Below are 18,355 nucleotides of genomic sequence, written 5' to 3'. Positions count from 1 at the left end.
ATGCTTGGAAATTGAAACTTGAAAAATTTAACACGCCCTAACTGCACAAACACAGTCAAATAAACAAAATCACATACTTCTTAGCACTTGTTCTCTGAGATCTCAAAATTATAGATATTACAGTGCTAGTTTGGGCTGGACACACTCAGTGTTCAATCCCTGCTTGGCCAGGAAGCTATCGAGTTATAGATAGATGGATAGATAGATAGATAGATAGATAGATAGATAGATAGATAGATAGATAGACAGACAGACAGACAGACGGATAGATATGGATGGATGGATAGATAGAGACAGATAGACAGACATATAGATATAAATATATAGAGAGATATATAGGAATAGGTATTAAAGTACAGCAGCTTTTCTCTCATTCAACAATGAGAGCATGGTGATGATTGCCAGTCGCTTAATTTCTGTCTATTTTCCAGTTGAAAATATTAAGCACTAAGCTATGGGGAAAAAGAAACAAGTCTACTATTCATAAATATCACCATGGATTTATTTTTCTTTCAACCTATAGTCATCTACAGTATAAGAGAGGCTACCTTATCCATTCCATTCATTAGATTTGGTATATGGAAGGCAGCACTAGTCTAACTTAAAGCCTCAGCTGTAAACACCCTCTATGTTCTGTCAGCAAGACGTACACAGGTAGTCATGATCCCCTTTTTCAAGTCAACAGGGAAACCAGATTCACTCAAGCACAACCGTATTACTCATTCAACAGCTTGGCGTGATTCACTTAACAACCGGGGCAAGAAATATCGTTAACTGGAGCAAAACTTCCTCAGTAAAGCTTTCGCTTAACCACAGAAATGTTGGGCTGTGTTGAGGTTGTAAGTCGGGGACTACCTGTATGTGGTGAAAAGTACAAAAATATATTCTTGCAGCCAACATTATGAGGATGGCAGTGGCGGCAGCAGCGGGGGTGGGGGAGCATCATGAGACAGCCAAACGGATTCTCAGATGGAAAGCAAAGGAAATGCAGGAAGCACAAAAGTGTATTTGTAATAAAACCCACTGAGTTTAACAATACTGCTGGATTTGTAATGTCTTCAGGTCTGCAGATGTCCTACCTAAGGAATTAGCCATCAGACATGTCTGGGTCCTCATCAAATACAGGCTAGTCATTCAGATTACTAATACTGGTAGCCCTCGACTTACAGCTGTTCATTTCGTGATCGTTCAAAGTTGCAACGACACTTTAAAAAGTTACTTATGACCATTTTTTTCCACAGTGACTTCCTCTGCAGCATCCCCAGGTTCATGTGATCACGATTCAGACACTTGGCAACTAGTTCATATTCATGATGGTCACAGGGTCGCTGGTTCGTGTGATCCCCTCTTGCAAAACCTTCTGATAAGCAAAGTCGATGGGGAAGTCAGACTCACTTCACAACCGGGTGACTAACTAATCAACTGCATAGCTTCCCTTAACAATTGTGGCAGGAAACATCATAAAACAGGGCAAAACTCACTTTAAAAGTGTCTCACTTAACAACATAAATTTGGGGCTCAATTGTGGTCGTAAGTCGAGGACTACCTGTATCTACATATCTAAGAAACTCCTCAGCTACATGTCAATTCAGATGGTATGTGAGCCTCAGTGGCGCAGTGGTTAAAATGCAGTACTGCAGGCTACTTCTGCTGACTGCCAGCTGACTGCAATCTGGCAGTTCAAATCTCACCAGGCTCAAGGTTGACTCAGCCTTCCATCCTTCTGAGGTGGGTAAAATGAGGACCCAGATTGTTGGGGAAAATATGCTGACTTTGTAAACGACTTAGAGAGGGCTGTAAAGCACTGTAGAGTGATATATAAGTCTAAGGGCTATTGCTATATAGATAAACACATTACTCTATAATCAGGCTACCACATTTGAGCTGTCGAAATCTGGACAACCATCAGATGGCCACAAAGAATTTTTTGGCCAAATGTGGTAGCTGTGCTACACAGAGAACTAGTATGCAGTTAATAGTGATGGATTTTAACTACTGTGTTAAAGTAGTATTTTAATTACCTTCAAGTAGTGGTAGATTAACTACTTTAAGTACTTCAAATGTTATTTACTGTGTTAACTATGCTGTCAGCTAGAGGCTGTCAAAATTTGCCAAAAACCCAGTAAAGCTTTTCGTAAAATTCCTTTAATAGATTCTTGAATGCTTCGAGGGAATTGGGTCAATTATCTGCATCTCATCCTAACTTACACCAGGGTAACAGCCCAACTTTAGCACATACTATACGGTTACTTTTTCTTTTAAGAGTAGCCATATTAGTCAGTTGCAACAAGCACCAGGATCAGTGCCTTGACATAACCAAAGGTTGTTATTATCCGCTTTGCTTCCTTACTATGTTCGGATTCCAGCAGGTTCATTAGGAATTTTAGTCTAGAATGGACCAAGCCAAATGGATAGATGTTTTAGAGTTGTTTGCTGCAGCCACCGGCTCTTTGCGCAACTTTTTCACTTGATTTATGAATTGAGCAAATTATTTAGGAATTTTGTGGAGAGGTGGAAGGAGGGGGGAAGAGGAAAAGAGGGACGGGAGAGAAAGAGAGAGAGAGAAAGAGAAAGAGGGGAGAGAGAAAGAGAGGAGAGAAAGAGAGAGAGAAAGAGAGAAAGAAAGACAGAGAGAAAGAGAAAAAGAAAGTGAGAGAAAGAAAGAAAGAAAGAAAGAAAGAAAGAAAGAAAGAAAGAAAGAGAGAGAGAGAGAGAGAGAGAGAAAGAAAGAAAGAAAGAAAGAAAGAAAGAAAGAAAGAAAGAAAGAAAGAAAGAAAGAAAGAAAGAAAGAAAAAGAAAAAAAGAAAGAAAAAGAGAAAGAGAGAGAGAAAGAGAAAGATGGGAGAGAGAAAGAGAGGAGAGAAAGAGAGAGAGAGAGAAAGAAAGTGAGAGAAAGAGAAAGAAAGAAAGAAAGAAAGAAAGAAAGAAAGAAAGAAAGAAAGAAAGAAAGAGAGAAAGAGAGAGAAAGAAAAGAGAGAAAGAAAGAGAGAAAGAAAGAAAGAAAGAAAGAAAGAAAGAAAAAGAGAAAGAGCGAAAGAGAGAGAAAGAAAAAGAAAAAGAGAAAGAAAAAGAGAAAGAGAGAGAGAAAGAGAAAGAGGGGAGAGAGAAAGAAAGAAAAAGAGAGAAAGAGAGAGAGAGGGAGAGAGACAGACAGACAGAAAGAGAGAAAGAAAGAAAGAAAATAAGCCTGCCCCCAGAACCTGACAGCCCTTCGCGTGGCAGCGGGGTTGTTTGCAATGGGAAAAGATCGATGTTCAAATAACTGGGTGGCTCCGTTTGCTAGAGTCAATATGCAATTATGCAAAAGACTCCGGTCATGCGGTGACCGCACAGATCCCGGCGCCCGCCTTGGAGAGCGGACCTGCGCCTCCGCCTTGCTTCAGGGCCCCATCTCGGCGCGCTTAATCGCGGCCATTTGTTGAGCTCCGCCGAGCCCTCGGCTGAAGGCTGCGCTCCCCCATCTCCTCTGCCTTTGAAGACCGTGAGCTCTTTCACACCCAGACACTTGGCCCTTCTCCTCTTCCACCCTCCGGTCCCCTCCCCCCGCTGGCCAGACTCTGCTTTCCGGCCGGGGGCTGCTGCTTCTGCTGCTTTTTAAGGCTCACTTCGGTTCTGACTCGTCCGACGGCACTGGTCCGCCTCGCGGCTGCGGAAACCGGTGCCTTCATTCTGAATATTTGGATCTGGGACACATTTGAAAAGTTATCTAGATGTGCCTGTGGAACCAAAACCCATCCGGTGAAGTGAGGGGCGAGAAATAACGTGCGTGTAGCTACCGTGCTGGTACCTGCACGACAAAATCCTGCGCTCCCTCACATTTTTTTCACACGCCTCTAATCCCATTAGCACACCTGAAATAATAGCCTCGGCGGGTGACAAACACCGCCTCCTTTTCTTGATTTTTGCCGCTTAGTGGGAATAAAAGTGAGGATTTCTCAGAGCGGCTGCCTGGGTGTTTTGTTTTTCCTTACATAGGGGAGGAATTCAGACCCAGGATCAAAGGTTGGGGTACCCACCACATTTTCTTGAAAGTTACTCCTACTGAACTCACTGCAGAGTCCACCCAGGGTGTCCCCTATTGATATGCAATGAAGAGGAGGAGGGAACTGTTGATTGGGAATCCCACCCCGGGTTCTTCTCTCCCAACTTAGCAAAAAGCCAGCATTGCTTTCCTATGCTTGTTTATTCCAAGTTAACTCCCTGCTGTGTTTCAGTAGGGTTTACTCCTGGGAAATGATACATAGGGTTGCTTCCTACATCTTTCTTCCTATTAGCGAAAATATTACTTGGAAACAGAGATAATGCCTTGGAATTTACCTCCCAGGCTGCATATTTGAGATGAACCACCTTCTATTTGAGCTGGCTGATTTTATCTGAAAGATATTTCCTGGTGCAGAAGGGCCCACTGGCTTCAGTGAGACTCGCTGAATTGGCCTTAATTAATATACTGCCCGAGGTGATCCCATCATACTTATCTCTGATAATGGCTAGTTCCCAGCTTGATCGGCAAACCAGTTAAGGGACTGTTCTCCTAAACATTAATTTAGGAATAAACCTGTCAAAGTTTACTGAGCAGTTCTGTAATCTCCAGGACCCTGGGCTGAGTTAGACAAGAGTGCAACTAAAGAGTTGCAAATGTTCTTTTTTAAAAAAAAAATTGGTTTAAAATAACATTTTGCCTAGTTAGCTTCTTCTTCTTCTTCTTCTTCTTCTTCTTCTTCTTCTTCTTCTTCTTCTTCTTCTTCTTCTTCTTCTTCTTCTTCTTCTTCTTCTTCTTCTTCTTCTTCTTCCTCTTCTTCTTCTTCCTCCTCCTCCTCCTCCTCCTCCTCCTCCTCCTCCTCCTCCTCCTCCTCCTCCTTTCATCTCCCAAAGAGTTTATCTGATATTCACCAAGGGATTCTCAAGCCCCATATGATGTACAGGACCTCACTTTCAAATGGCTCTGCTTATTTGAGGCAACGAAGAATCAAACTTTGCTGTAGTTAAGAAACTGCTTTAAGGGCTCTCTAAATGTAATCTGAAGGTTTAGTGTTAGAAAATAATTTCCTCCAGATTAAATGAAATGGATTTATGAGAAGGCCTGTTTCTTATGATGCCCACAAAACTCTTGGGGCCTTCTCCCTGAGTGACTTTTATGGAGTGTTGTGGTTTGAGCTTCTGTAAATCAGCAGTTCTCTGTCACACATCCACTTCTTACACACATCCACTTCTTACAATATTCTTCTACCTCTTTTAACTTTGCTAAATAGTAACAACTGAAGAAACTTTTCTACCTCTGAAGAAACCAAAGAGACAAACAACGGGGAAATGGTTACAAGCCCTTTTAGCAAAGGCAGAGAAACCTATCTAGAAACCAACCAGTAGGGCTGGTTCAGGCATTTGGGACCAACAAACATGTTGGGGGGGGGGAGTGTTAAAAGTGTTAAAATGATCACAGGGTTGCTGGGAAACAAATTAAAACCGATGGATGTAACTCTGCCTGTGATCGAACTATTTTCATTGAAACTCCCAAATTCCAGCCCTTCCTTCTATAGCTATTTCCAAAGCCACTGCACTTTCCCCCTGTCAATATCTCCAAATGTCCCATCCCAGAATGTTATCTTAGGACACTTCTTTGAGTTACTCCAGCTCGATGAAACAATCCCTTCCACAAATCAAGAAATAAATAGAGTCAGATAAGAGGAGTAGAAGGGATGTTAAAAATGAGCTGATTATGAATTGATTCCTAGAATGAATGAATGAATGAATGAATGAATGAAAGAAAGAAAGAAAGAAAGAAAGAAAGAAAGAGAAAGAAAAAGAAAGAGAAAGAAAGAAGAAAGAAAGAAAGAAAGAAAGAAAGAAAGAAAGAAAGAAAGAAAGAAAGAAAGAAAGAAAGAAAGAAAGAAAAAAAGAACAGGTACCAACTCTTCCCCATATCCATTGGTGTAGCCCCTAAGAAGGCAGCCCCTAAGAAAGCAATGATTTTGAGAAGGTCTGAGTTAGAGACCACCCTGGGGGTAGCGGTAATTGCTAGGTTGGATAAGTAAGCAATGTAATCAGTCATTGTTGCCTTTCTTGACCCTACAGTGGACAATTTCATTGGAAGAGCAGTGACTTTTCATACAGCAGGACAAGGTAGAGCAAAGCAAATTTGCTGTGGCTATTCACCTCACCCCCACATCCCAAGGAACATTCCTCCCCAGCCACAACCCTTATGCATACCAGGGGCTTCTGGTCCAGGCTCAAACAAAAGCATGTGTGCCAGGAGGAGGGGTGCCTGGGGGCAGGAATGGTAAACCACCCAGACTTACTTCTTCTGCCCCATCCCATCAAAAACAAAAAAACAAAAACAAAAATCCAAGGGAAGTGAATTGGCCTTTCCAGGGAGAAAGTGGGGGAAGTGGGTTGCAATGTCTGAGGGACTTGCCCTGTTAGTAGATGTTTAGGGCTGACAATGAGAAGAAAGGAACATATCGATCTTCACCCCTTACCTTTAAAATCACATGCTGCCTTAAGTCTCATTCTTGTGATTGATGCCTTGGGTTCAATATTGCTATAGAGTAACTCCTGAACAGACTCTGGCACTAGTGAAATTTTAGCCTTCCCCATTCCTATCAGATCATAAAATAAATAATGTATCAGACAATATGTGACTGATCAAAAAAGAGAACCCAGGCAAATATATTGGGCTGGATATATTCAGATTCAAATTAGTAATATTTTACAGCTTTTTTTCCTATTGAACCCAACAGACCTACTTCTGAGTTTAAGGGCAGGGCAGATTTTAAGATGTTAGAAAATTAAAGTTCCTTGTTGATGGGTAACACAGAGAAATACAAGTCCATGGATTATCCCCAAAACTTCTTCTTATGTCTAATACTTAAAACATTTTTTTTAAAGAATCTGCATTGGTGGTTCTACGTTGCTAGTTAGAAATTACAGCTGATTAAATACTTTTTTCATTTAAAAAGGCTCTTGAGATGGATTAAATCCAGAGATATTAGTGATTCCGAGGTTACTCTCTCTATATGTGTGTGTATATACAAATGCCTAAGAATTTATAGAATTGGAATTTCATTGAATTTTTAAAAATACAATAATCCAAGTTCAAATATACTAAGCTATTCTGAATTGATCACACAATTATTACAACTTCAAATCCCCTTATCTGGGAGTGAAATCTTACAGAATGGAAGGAAGGTTCCTCTACCAGGATGAAGTATAAATGATTGAAGTTGGGTTTTGTTTTTTTAAAGGTTAGTTTACTTTCACTTTAAAGCTATTTTGTAATGTAGGTTAGCACAAGAATAAATTTAAGTAACTTTCCCCTCCTTTTAATTAAAAAAAAACTGTAGGGAAACATTCCTCCCCCTATGAATACAGTGTATTAACCAACATAAATTATTTGGTGGAAGGGCACATTTGAAAACCATATTAAGTTTCCGCTTCATTGTAGGGGAAATATTTCACCTTGTCCTGGGCAGGTGAAATTATTTGGAGAGAAGAGAGGCCCCATGGAGAGTATCGTTTTTAATCTCACCCTTTTCCTTTCTCCCTCAAAGTCACCTTTGAATGTTTCATAATTTCCCAGAATGTATTTCAAATGATCAGCTTGTTTTCCCCTTTTTAAATTGGATAGATGCATTTCAGGAAGTAAATGGCTGGTGTTGTTGTATTAAATTACCGCAGGTAACTCCAGCTTTAATATATTTGGGGTGCTTCTGTCTTGTTTTAATATAAAGAGGCTATAGTCTCCATCACATTTTCACCAGTGATTTCTCAGTAAGAGCAACCAATCCTTCCTATTCTTCAAAGGCCACTAAAAATATATAAGACACACACACACACACAGACACACACACCCCTTCTCCCAACATATATGCCATTGCTGGTGTCCACATTAACAAAACAAAACTAAATAAACACTGAATTCAGCAAGATTTCAACCTGAAGATTTGGTCATTCGTGAACATAAAAAGCACTCCAACTTTCATCTAGGACATGAACTCACCCAAGTAAATTTCCAAATGCCTTTTTCCTTTTATAATAATTAGTTTCATCAAACTCAGTTTCTGTCCAGATTTTATTCTTTATTCATATATTTAATATTCCCTTTTATATTCCTTAGGCCACAATTCTCTATTAATTTGTGTGTGGGGGTGTGTGTGTGTGTGTGCATCTTGTTGAATTTAGAGAAGATAGGATGAGTGTTGAGATTTTCCTTACAAGGTTTGCCCGTAAACTCCCAAAGTAATAATCCTAATTGTTTCCACGTTATAATTCCCAGCACACCAGTACATTCTTTGGCTTCAGTAATTCTACCTCAAGCAGGTTTGTTGTTTTTGTGTTTTGTTTTAAAGAAAGACACATATTATAAATGAAGCTTGGGTGGCTGATTCCTGAGAAAAACCCCTTAAACAGTATCTCTGGCTTTCACTGACTGTTCGAACATTTCGCTCAGCCACGTTCTGAGTAAAAATGTCCTCTCTACCCCGCACCCCACCCCACCCCCAAAAGTTTTGTCAATGGCTGTTGTAGTTTTACCATCGTCCAGTAGACGGCGTAAACGCTCAAGCCTTCAAATAAACAGGCGATCCAGCGGGTTTTGCTTTAAATAATGAAGGCAGCCGCATTTTAATTCCAGAAAGTATTTTTATTAATACTAATTATTATAAGGAGAGCCCATTCATATTATTGATGACCCTGTTTGGAAGTATCACTATTGTATAAAAAGGAGAGGAGATGCTCCAACCACCGCATATTATAAATTAGATGAATCTTCAGTCATATTCAGCCCTCCGATTAAAGTTAAAGCAAACTCTCCCAAAGACGGCATCCTCAAAACCTCCGAAAAGGAGAACTTCAAGAGACGAACTGGTTTATAGCTGGGTAGTATTATCGCCTCATTATGCGCTCATGGAATTTTCTGTTGTGAAACAAAAGTGAAATGTTGTCCCTGAAATTTAAATCTATCAAGAAAGTGATCGACGGTCACAAAATCCCCCACCCCCCCAAAAAAATAAATTCACAGCGGCTTTCTACAATTCTGTTTAAATTGGGGTGGGGTCGCAAGGAGAGACCATCAGGACTTCTATATGTATACATCCGGAAACTTAATATCTGGGCTACCTCTCAACATTCTTTGAATTGCAACTTCCAATCCCATTTCCCACTTCCAGAAATTAAAGGAAAACAACAAACAACAAAAGCAACGAACCACGACACAACAACCTGCAATTTGACGTCAGGCCACCCTCTCGCATAGTGTCCTCACTCCACCCCAAGTGACAAAAGTCCAGGCCAGTAATAGTAACTCATTCCCCAGTTGGGGGGCGGCGGGGGTGGGGAGGACGGAGTCGAAGTTGTAGTTTAAGTGTAAATTATACCAGTAGGGTTCAAAAAGTTGTTTAGGTGGAGAGTAACAATTTTATTTGGGGGGGGGGGGGATGTTTTACGAAGTCCTTCATTAATTAATAAAAGGAGGTCTATAACTTTTGAAACATGGCAGACCTGGTCATTAAATAGCCTTGTTGCTTTTGCTCTTTGGTCATTCACACACACACACACACACACACAAACCCAAGCGGTCCATCCGTGCCCCCCACCACCGCCTGTCCCTTCCTTCCCCGCCGCATTGGCTCCCTGGTCCGGGTGGGGGGAAGAGAAAGATTCAGACATTTGAAAGCCCTGGAAAGAAAACGTTCTTTTGCAAAGTGTTGCAAATATATATCTTTTCAGATCCCGCTTCTTCAACTCGGGAGTGTTTACAAAATACAGTAATGCTTGAGCATTTCGCCTCCCCTCGCAGTCCCGAATGGCCAGCCTGACCCCTGATTGACTCCTGAACTGGACCAGGGCTCTTTGTTTTCCCAAGTCGGAATCCAGTAAACAAACCATCTCTAACTCTCCGAGTCCCGCCTTTGCTTCGCAAACAGCCACTCGCACCATCTTCACTTAATCTTCCCCCCTCCATCCCCAATCCCCGCTGAACCTCCTTTCTTTTTCACCTCCTCAAGTTTTGCCTTCTAATGGATCTTTAAAGAGTTTTTCTCTTTTCGCGCTGCCATTCATTCAGGGTTTTCTGGGTTTGCTTTTTTTTTTTTTCGGAGGGGGGCGGGTCAGGTCAGGTCCCTGCTATCACTCCAAGTCTTATCTCAGCATTCCTTCATTATCTTTATGCCCTGTTTAAAAAGAAAATCTGTTTTCTTCTGTTTGTTTTTCCACGTTTGGTGCCCTAAAATCTAAACACCGGAGAAACGGAGCGGGTGTGTGTGTGTGTGTGTGTGTGTGTGTGTGTTTGTGAGGGGTGGGTTGGGTTGGGTTGGAAGGCTGTGCAATCCCAGAGCGGGACGCCCTACATCTTTAGGGAAACATATTTGGAGTCCCCTTCGAAATCCTGGAGGGTCCCATGAAAAGGACAGCATTTAAGGAAGTTGGGAGTCAGAGGCGCCCATCGTCGGACTGAGTTTTCGAAATTAGGGTGACTCCTCCAGAGTAGATCGTGAACGATCCGCCTCAAGCTGTTACCTCCCGATAGAAGCAGCTGGAATCCGGGGCAACACTCCCACGAAGAGCAAGTTCAGTTCCCCTAATTTTGAAAACCTCTTCTCTGCCGCCGCCACCGCCGCCTCGGGACTGAAGTCCCCGCGGGACAACCACGGGGCTTCTCTTTCCCCCGGGGAGGCCTGCAGAGTGACTGCAGCATTAAGAGACTCCGAAGAATTTCCCCCTGGGAAGGCCCGGGGGGCTCCTTCTCGTCTCCCTGCAGAGTGGGACAGAGAACGGCTGGAGTTGACACTCAGCCCGAAGTGCGCTATAGCAGCGCCCGGGGAGCAGGCTGGCTTAGCTGGGCTTCGCGGAGGCTTCGCCTGGGATCAACTTGTCCGACTCGAAACGGCCGAGAGGCTTTTTCAGCCCTTTTCCCACGTGCTGTGGGTGGAAGGGAAGAGGGGGCGGCCGTGGACCGGGTTTCAACTCCGGGCTCCTAGTCCAAAAGAGCCATTTCGTGAATCCCTGGGCCTCGGGTTTGGGGTTGGATGGGGTCACAGCTATCAGGGGAGCGGGAAGGCCGAGAGCGGGGTGGGGGGGGCGGGAGGGGGAGTCCTAGCTGCATTGCCTAAAAAGGCCATCCTAGTTGAAAAGCTTGGGTCGCTGGGATGCAAAAAGTAAAAAGGTCGCAGAATGGACTCCGGGGGAAGTTACGGAGCTGGCCCGTTTCTTTTCCCGCCCTTTCATAGATGATGAATTGCTTGCCCGGTTTAGTCTTTTTATGGCCGGTATATTGCAACTGGAGACGGCTACGGCGCAATTGCTCACAGCAAGCCTCAACCGTGGGGACTGTTTGCTAATTGTAAAAGAAACAAAAAAAAACACAACCACCTTATCCAGAAGGAGCTTTGTGCAAACAATTTGTCGTCCTAACTGTAATTACACTGTAAAAGTGCTTTCGCCTCAATTGGGTCGCTTTCGTCTGCTAGGCTAGAGGCCTGGGAACTTGGATAAGGCAAAAGAGCAGCGGCACCTCATCCCACCCCCCAGCTCTCCGCTCCGCTGTGCAAAGGGAGGGCTCGGTTTGGGATTAGTCAAATACACTCACCCGGGGCAGCTCCATTCTGGGTAACGAAAGCAAGCAGGGGAGCGACAGCTGTGGTCCAGTTATTCAGGATTAGAGGGATTCGCACCACCTTACCTGGGGAGCTTTAGCAGCGATGATGATGATGACGATTTCATTCGCTGCAGCCGGTTCGGAAAACTATTGCATTTCCCGGGACATGAGCGCTGGAGGGATATGCACTGGGCCTTTTTTTGGGATTGGGGGGGAGGGAAGTTTAAAATTCCTTGCCAGGGATGTAAAGGAAGGACAATCATATTTGCTAGTAAAAGCAGCAGCAGCAGATCGCTTTCTCTTCTATCACAGCTAAAAGGGGGGATCCTTCAACACCACCACCGCTCCCCAAGACAATCCGCGCACCCAGGAATTCCTCCTGAGGTCACTTTAAGGCTCATGTCCACATCGGCGTGACGCCCCCACGAATAGATAAGTTGATTGCTGGATTTTGCGTTGTGCCCTTCACCTCTTGGATGCCAGGTCCTGGTTTTCTTTCCCCGAAAAAAAAAAAGCCCAGCTTGGCGGTGGTTGTCATTTGCCCTCCGGTTGCCTTACCAAGGAGCATTTTATATTCTAGAGAAAGTAGGCAATCTCCCCCAATACCAAACTTTATTGTGAGCAAAGAAAACAGATTTATTAGGCATCTTCATCATCAGCTAATACAAGGGCAATCATTTGTTGCTGTTACACACCACATCGGGGGGGAGGGAGGAAAATCATGTTCTCCTCCCTCACCCTTAAAATACACATTTTATGCCCCACTCCCCCCTTAAAAAATCATAAATCGCTGCAAAAGCGGGAGAGATAAGCTTAAACTTAAAGGAGACTGCTGTTGCTGCGGCCGCGAATTCTTTCTATAGAGGTTACACTTTCAGTCTAAAATAAGCTTGGCCCGAACCGTCCCGGGTTGATTTCTGTTTGACTCTGCTGACGGGGCATATGAAAAAGTGTCCCATAACTTTACTATACATCCCAGGATACAGTTTTTCTGAATTCTAATTCGAGTAAAGTATTGGGCCAATAATAGCCAAAACAAAAAGAAAATCAGGCCCGGATTACTTCGTGATATCTAGATTGGCTGGCAGCCTCTTAACCCCTTTGGAGGTTGGAGACTCCTTGCCAGGCTGCTGGTTTGGCGCTCAAGAGGGTAGACCCGAGTGCGGATACCCACAAGTCCCCGAAGCTGCTTTGTTGGAACGACGTACTCGGTGTCGCCATAGGAAACCTCTTTATGAAGAAGCAAGGCCAGAAGTGACAAATGAGTCTATGTGATTCCGCCCCCCCACCCTTAGGGAAGAGATGGAAGCAGACTTCACGCGTTAAAAGCCTTTTAAAGAGTCAAATAAGAGAAGAAACTTTTGATACAATTCTTCCCCCTTCTTATCTCCTTGGGGGAAAGACAGGGTGACATCACCATCCTCATCATTAACTATTAATTATTGGTGTTATTTATCTCGCTGAGTAAGTTCTAACGCCCGGCCACAAATGAACAACCCCGCTGCCTTGTCCAGCTTTAGGCACTCTTGGACGAGGCTGAAAAGAAGATTGGTCGCGCGAGGACTTTCCCCGCAGATCGATTATTTGATAATTGATTTCTCCCTCAACTAATGCTCGCCTGGCTTTCGCAGGAGAGATCCTGATTGGACTACGGCTCCTCCACTGCTGCCTGCTGAGGTTTGGGTGAGCTCATTTTCTAACATTCGGAGGGGGAGCCCTTTCCCCCCCTCCCTCCCTCCCCTTCTGTGGGGTTTTTAAAAGCTTAGGAAGAGAACCGAGCGGAGTCTGTGGGGGCGGGGGAAAAACTCGGTCTCACGGAGATCTCTGTTCGGGGGGGGAGGGTGGGGGGGGCAGAGATAAGAGATGTTGCAGTTTCGAGACAACTCCTTGGGTAAACGTCTGGCTGTGGACCACGGAAGCGCAATGCAAGCCAGCCAGCCAGCCAGCCCAGACCCATCCCCTTAATAGGGCTTTTTGTCCCTTAACTGGTCTCCCTTTTGTATAGAGGGGGCAAAGAAAACAGCGGGGAAGCAAGCGAGCGAGCCGCTGAAAAAGTCCTTGCGATTCCGGGGCGCTCTGCCTTGTCGTTTTGAGGGAACGGGGAAATAAATGGAACTTAAGCCCTACCGCTAGACAAAGGAAATGGCCACTACTACCCTCCGAGGTTGCTAAACACCACAGTGTGTGGATCGCTGCTGGATATGTCCTAGATGTGACACGGTGCCGAGGGGAGGGGAGGGACAAAGGGGTGATCTTCTCCCCTAGACAGCTGCTGCGTGTGTGTGTGTGTGTGTGTGTGCGCGCGCGCGCCAGAAGAGTCCCCTTGGTGTCGTTTGATGAGCGTAACCAGAATAACGATCGATCGATGCCTCTGAAGTCGTTAAAAAAAAAGAAAGAAAAAGAAAAATGAATACAAACTACGAGAGAAAGAAAAAAGGCTGCTAGGGTGGGCGTTGGAAGGAAAGGAAGAAACGCTAAAACGGCGAAGGCGCCGGCGACGAAAACAAGATCTCTGGTACAACTCTCTCCTCCACCCCTCACTTTCCCTTTCAAACACACACACACACACACACACACACATACACGCGCGCGGGCCAAAGATCTCATCGGGTGGGTTTAAAAAGAACAACTCCCCCCCCCCTTCCACAGTGACGGAGCCCCCCTTTTCTCTCCTCTTTTGCACCGCTAAAGAAGTCAAGAACCGAGAAGGGAAGGGGGAGAGGCTGGAACTCTTCCGAATTGCGCTCCGAGGCTCGGCTCATTGTTCGCTTCTTTTAGCCAGCGAGCGAGCGAGCGAGCGAGACAGCCTCTGTGCGTGTGTGTGTGTGTGTGTGAGTGTGTGTGTTTTGTTAATGGGGAAGCCTCTCCGCGCAGCTCTTCCCAGCCGCTCTTTCTTGCCTTGAGGCTCACCCAACCCACCCCTGCGCTACGAGCTGAGTTGATGCAGCCCGCTGCATTGTGTAAGACGCGACCTGTTATGGCCACCACTACTTCCGGGTTCCAGCATTCTGGTCCAAATCCACCTCTCCGCCTGTGTGCAACACACACTTTACACACGCGCAGGGGACTTGCAGCAGGCAGCATCGATCGTGGCTCCTTTAAGGCAAACTCAGACAGCCTTTTTTTTCTTTTTTCTTTTTTTTTAACCTTCTTCCTCTAGGCTTCTCCAATTGCTCGGAGGGAAGAGAGAAAATCTGATTAGGAATTAGGACTGAATCAAGCGAGGGAGAAAGAGAAAGGGGGAGAGGAGGAGGAGGAGGAGGAAGAGGAGGAGAAGGAGGAGGAAAAAAAAGGAAGAAAGGAAGCTTTTAGACCTCTTATGCTTTTGATGTTAACATTTGAGGTGTCCTGACCAGTTGGAAGCACACACAGCGGAGTCTCATCATTCATTCACCACCTTGACAAGCTCGCCTTTGATTGACAGCTGGAGTGGCAAAAAGTCATGCGAGTTGGTAGTTGGGTTTGAGAGGCACTTTTTTTTTTTTTTTTTTGGAAAAAAAAAACAGATTTGGGGGTAAGGATATTTCCTTTCTCCCCATCGCTGTCTTGGAAACCAGAAGGGAAAAGTGTGAGAGACGCAAGGAGGGAAAGAAAGGAAGAAAAGGAGAAAGGAGAAGAGCGAGCGAGAGCGCGTTTCTCTCCCCTCTCCGCTTTTTTTTTTTTTTTTAATGCTGAATGCTCGTGCCGCTTCCCTGAGATCCATCTGGCTGAAGACTCCCCTGATCGGCTGCTCAAGCGACTGGCGACTTTAAAGGATTCTCCTTTATTCCTTTTATTTTGGGGGTGGGTGGGTGGGAGGGAGGGGGAGCGCGTTTTGTTTCTTTTTTTCACACTGGCCCTAAAGAGGATATATTAGAAGTTGAAAAGGAAGGGTGAGAAGCAGGCCGATGGCGCAAAGGGTACGTATTTTTAAATCATAATTTCCAAGTAACGTAATATTTAGTAAAATGGATCTTAGAGACGTTGTGGGGCCCCGAGGGAGAGTTTTGCATTTTCTGAAACGCACCGGAGTGGGGGGGGAAGTAAATTAAGATATTTTATAAAATAGACCGCTGTTTTGAGAAATTCAAATATTTAATAACTGCATGGTTCAGTTGGGGAGACCTAGGTCAGACTTTTCCTTAAAGATAGGTGCATATTCACAATTCCTTGGTCCTGTTAATTCATATCACTTGGTCATTTAGTGGAAAGAAACGCTGCCTAAACGCAGCCTTTGAAACAGAACTTAAGTCCTTCTAATATTGCTTTCAGTTTAGGGATTCTAAATTTATCTTTGGCCTTTTCAGATATGCTAATAATATCTTCACAAATAATAAATAACTTTTTAAACTATTGTAAGTTTACATACATGCTGGGGATTTATTTAGAGAAGTCCACGGACCATAGTAAAGATGTTGTTCCCACAATGAGGACAAGAGACAAAATTATACACATGTGTATCTGGAGCTAGAATTTATTATTTAATTCTTTGATATGAAACTTCACCAGAATGAAGTTTCCTGGACTACCCCCCCCCCCAAAAAAAAAACCAACCCCCTGACTTATTTTCAAAGAATAGTAGAGCCAATATATAGAAGGCAATGCAACTTTTAAATACATTCGGTGGCACTATTTTGTCAAAGGTATCTCCTCCATAAAGTTACCCGATTGTTTATCTTGCATTTAGTTTTATAGCTCAAGTAGTGTCAAGAGCTTTACTTATATTTGCCCTTAAGAAATTGAAATGGCAATGTGTGATATTCCTACACCACCACCACCACCACCACACAAACATATAGACACATCCTTTCACCTGAGGAATTCTAACATTCAGCTTCTGCTACTAAGGAGGAAAAGTATTTTAAGTTTAGTTGCCCGCAGCCGAAGGAAAGCCAGTCAGCAGATGGAACTTTGGAATAGGGACAGTACTATATAGCACGTTAAAGAAAACACACGGCCTCTTTCTCAAGAAAACACACGGCCTTAGAACTGTCCCAAATATATTCGAAGTCTGATATTTGTGCATGTGACTTCTCAACAATAAGAAAATTAAATTGAAAACAGAAGGACTGCTTTCCAACTATTCTGTTTATTAATTATACAAAAATCCCCCCAAACAAAATCCCGCACTTCACTTTTCTTATCCTTTCCCCCAAAAAGTCTAGAAAGGAAAGAATTTCCAAGGAAGTTCCCTGAGAGTCATTCTGAATGGAGCTTTCTATTTTTGTGCACCATACCTTAGAGTGTCTTTGCAACCTCAGGGAAGGTCTTCTCCACTTGGGGCTGCTTGCATGCACAACTGATGCCCACAGGGAAATCTCTTAAAAATAAAGGACTATCTTAATGCACGTGTTAATAATAGGTGTCCTCATTTTAACTTCTGCTGGGGAAGCCTACTGAACAGAGGCAGCTTTTCAGCATGCATTTATGATGAATTGGACTCCAAAGCAGCCAGTCTACCACACATCTGTTAACTTTTTCCTGTCCATAAGATTGTTATGCCAGGACCTCAGAAAGGACATACCTGTGATGGCCTTACTGGAAAATTAATTGGCATATATATTAATAAAAAATAAATAAAGGGGGGAGCGAAAACCTTCACGTTTAAAGCCAGGCCTTTTCCTGTTGTCTGATTTGGTGCCATCTCCCCGAACTTACAAGCCATTCTTCCCAACTCAACTCCCTGGCACACGAAGTTGCTTCCTCTCTCCTTCCCACCCCTGCATAAACTACTCTTCAGACTGGCTTTCCTTTTGACCCTTTTTTTTTTTCCTTTTCCCTCCTGTTTATTATGCAGTACGACGATTTACCCCATTACGGTGGGATGGATGGAGTGGGGATTCCGAGCACCATGTATGGGGACCCCCACGCCGCCAGATCTATGCAGCCTGTCCACCACCTCAACCATGGTCCTCCGCTTCACTCCCATCAATACCCGCACACAGCTCATACAAACGCCATGCCCTCCAGCATGGGTTCCTCTGTCAATGACGCTTTAAAGAGAGATAAAGATGCAATTTATGGGTAGGTACAGCTAGCATCAGTTTTATTCTCTTGAAAATGTGTTGCTTCCTCCCTGGTTCTTTTTTTTTTTTTTCTTCCCGCCCTTACCTATCCAGTTATCAGGGCCATGGAGCCCACTGCAGAGACTAGTCTCAAACTAGAAAAACTGTGTAGGATGGGGGTGAATGTGCCATGGTTGGATTCCTTTGCTGTGGTGCTCTGCTCTTACTAATCTCTGTTGGACCTCAAACAAAAAAATCCCCCCAAATCAAAGAAATGGTTTTGGAAAGAAAATGCATGCATCCCTTTGCAAAATGTAGACTGCCTCCCCTCCCCCTAAGATCTGGGAAGTATTGTGCAGAAAGAAAGACCCTTCTCCACATTTTTTTTTTTTTAGCAACTTCAATATGTTGAAGGCAGGATTGAAACTGTCCTTTGGTTGTTTTGGCTACAACTTTTTGCAATAAGTTACAAAGTCTTGTGAAAAGTAGAGAGAGAGAAAGAAAAAGAAAAAAAAGAGAGAGAGAGACTTTATGGTAGAAAATAAATAAAATAAATAAAAATAGAAATTTATCGGGAAGTAGGTATTTTACGAAGTATTAAGAAATATGCATTCATGTATTCATTACATTTATGCAGAAATATGGTGCATTTTCTTTTCCTCTTCCTATACTAAGACTTTTTAAAGAACAACTTGACAGCTTCCTTTACATTCAAATTTAAAAGGGGATTTTCAGGACTAATTGCAGAATTGCTCCTATACCCCACCCCACCCCCAACTGAGTT

At 43.7% G+C, this 18,355-nt stretch overlaps 1 protein-coding gene across 10 annotated transcripts in view; it reads left to right on the top strand.

The window, feature by feature from the left end:
* The first annotated feature begins 13,869 nt into the window (after positions 1–13,869).
* Positions 13,870–18,355, top strand: part of MEIS1 (Meis homeobox 1) — a 161,309-nt gene continuing 156,823 nt past the window's right edge. For 3 of the 10 annotated variants that reach the window (XM_087919300.1, XM_087919291.1, XM_087919298.1), the window contains exons 1-2: positions 14,593–15,486; positions 17,364–17,590. In XM_087919300.1, the coding sequence (XP_087775426.1) occupies positions 15,475–15,486; positions 17,364–17,590 (239 nt within the window). In that variant the 5' untranslated portion in view covers positions 14,593–15,474. Of the gene's footprint in view, positions 14,103–14,480; positions 15,487–17,363; positions 17,591–18,355 lie in introns of those variants that run through there. The other 7 variants (XM_087919306.1, XM_087919301.1, XM_087919295.1 and 4 more) reach the window with 6 other exon arrangements.

The sequence above is a fragment of the Pseudonaja textilis genome, chromosome 1 (genome assembly GCF_049901715.1).
Source record: "Pseudonaja textilis isolate UNSWEBS1 chromosome 1, rPseTex1.2, whole genome shotgun sequence".
Classification (NCBI taxonomy): Eukaryota; Metazoa; Chordata; class Lepidosauria; order Squamata; family Elapidae; genus Pseudonaja; species Pseudonaja textilis.
The sequence above is the reverse complement of the archived record's forward strand: the minus strand, read 5'-3'. Positions and strand labels throughout refer to the sequence as shown.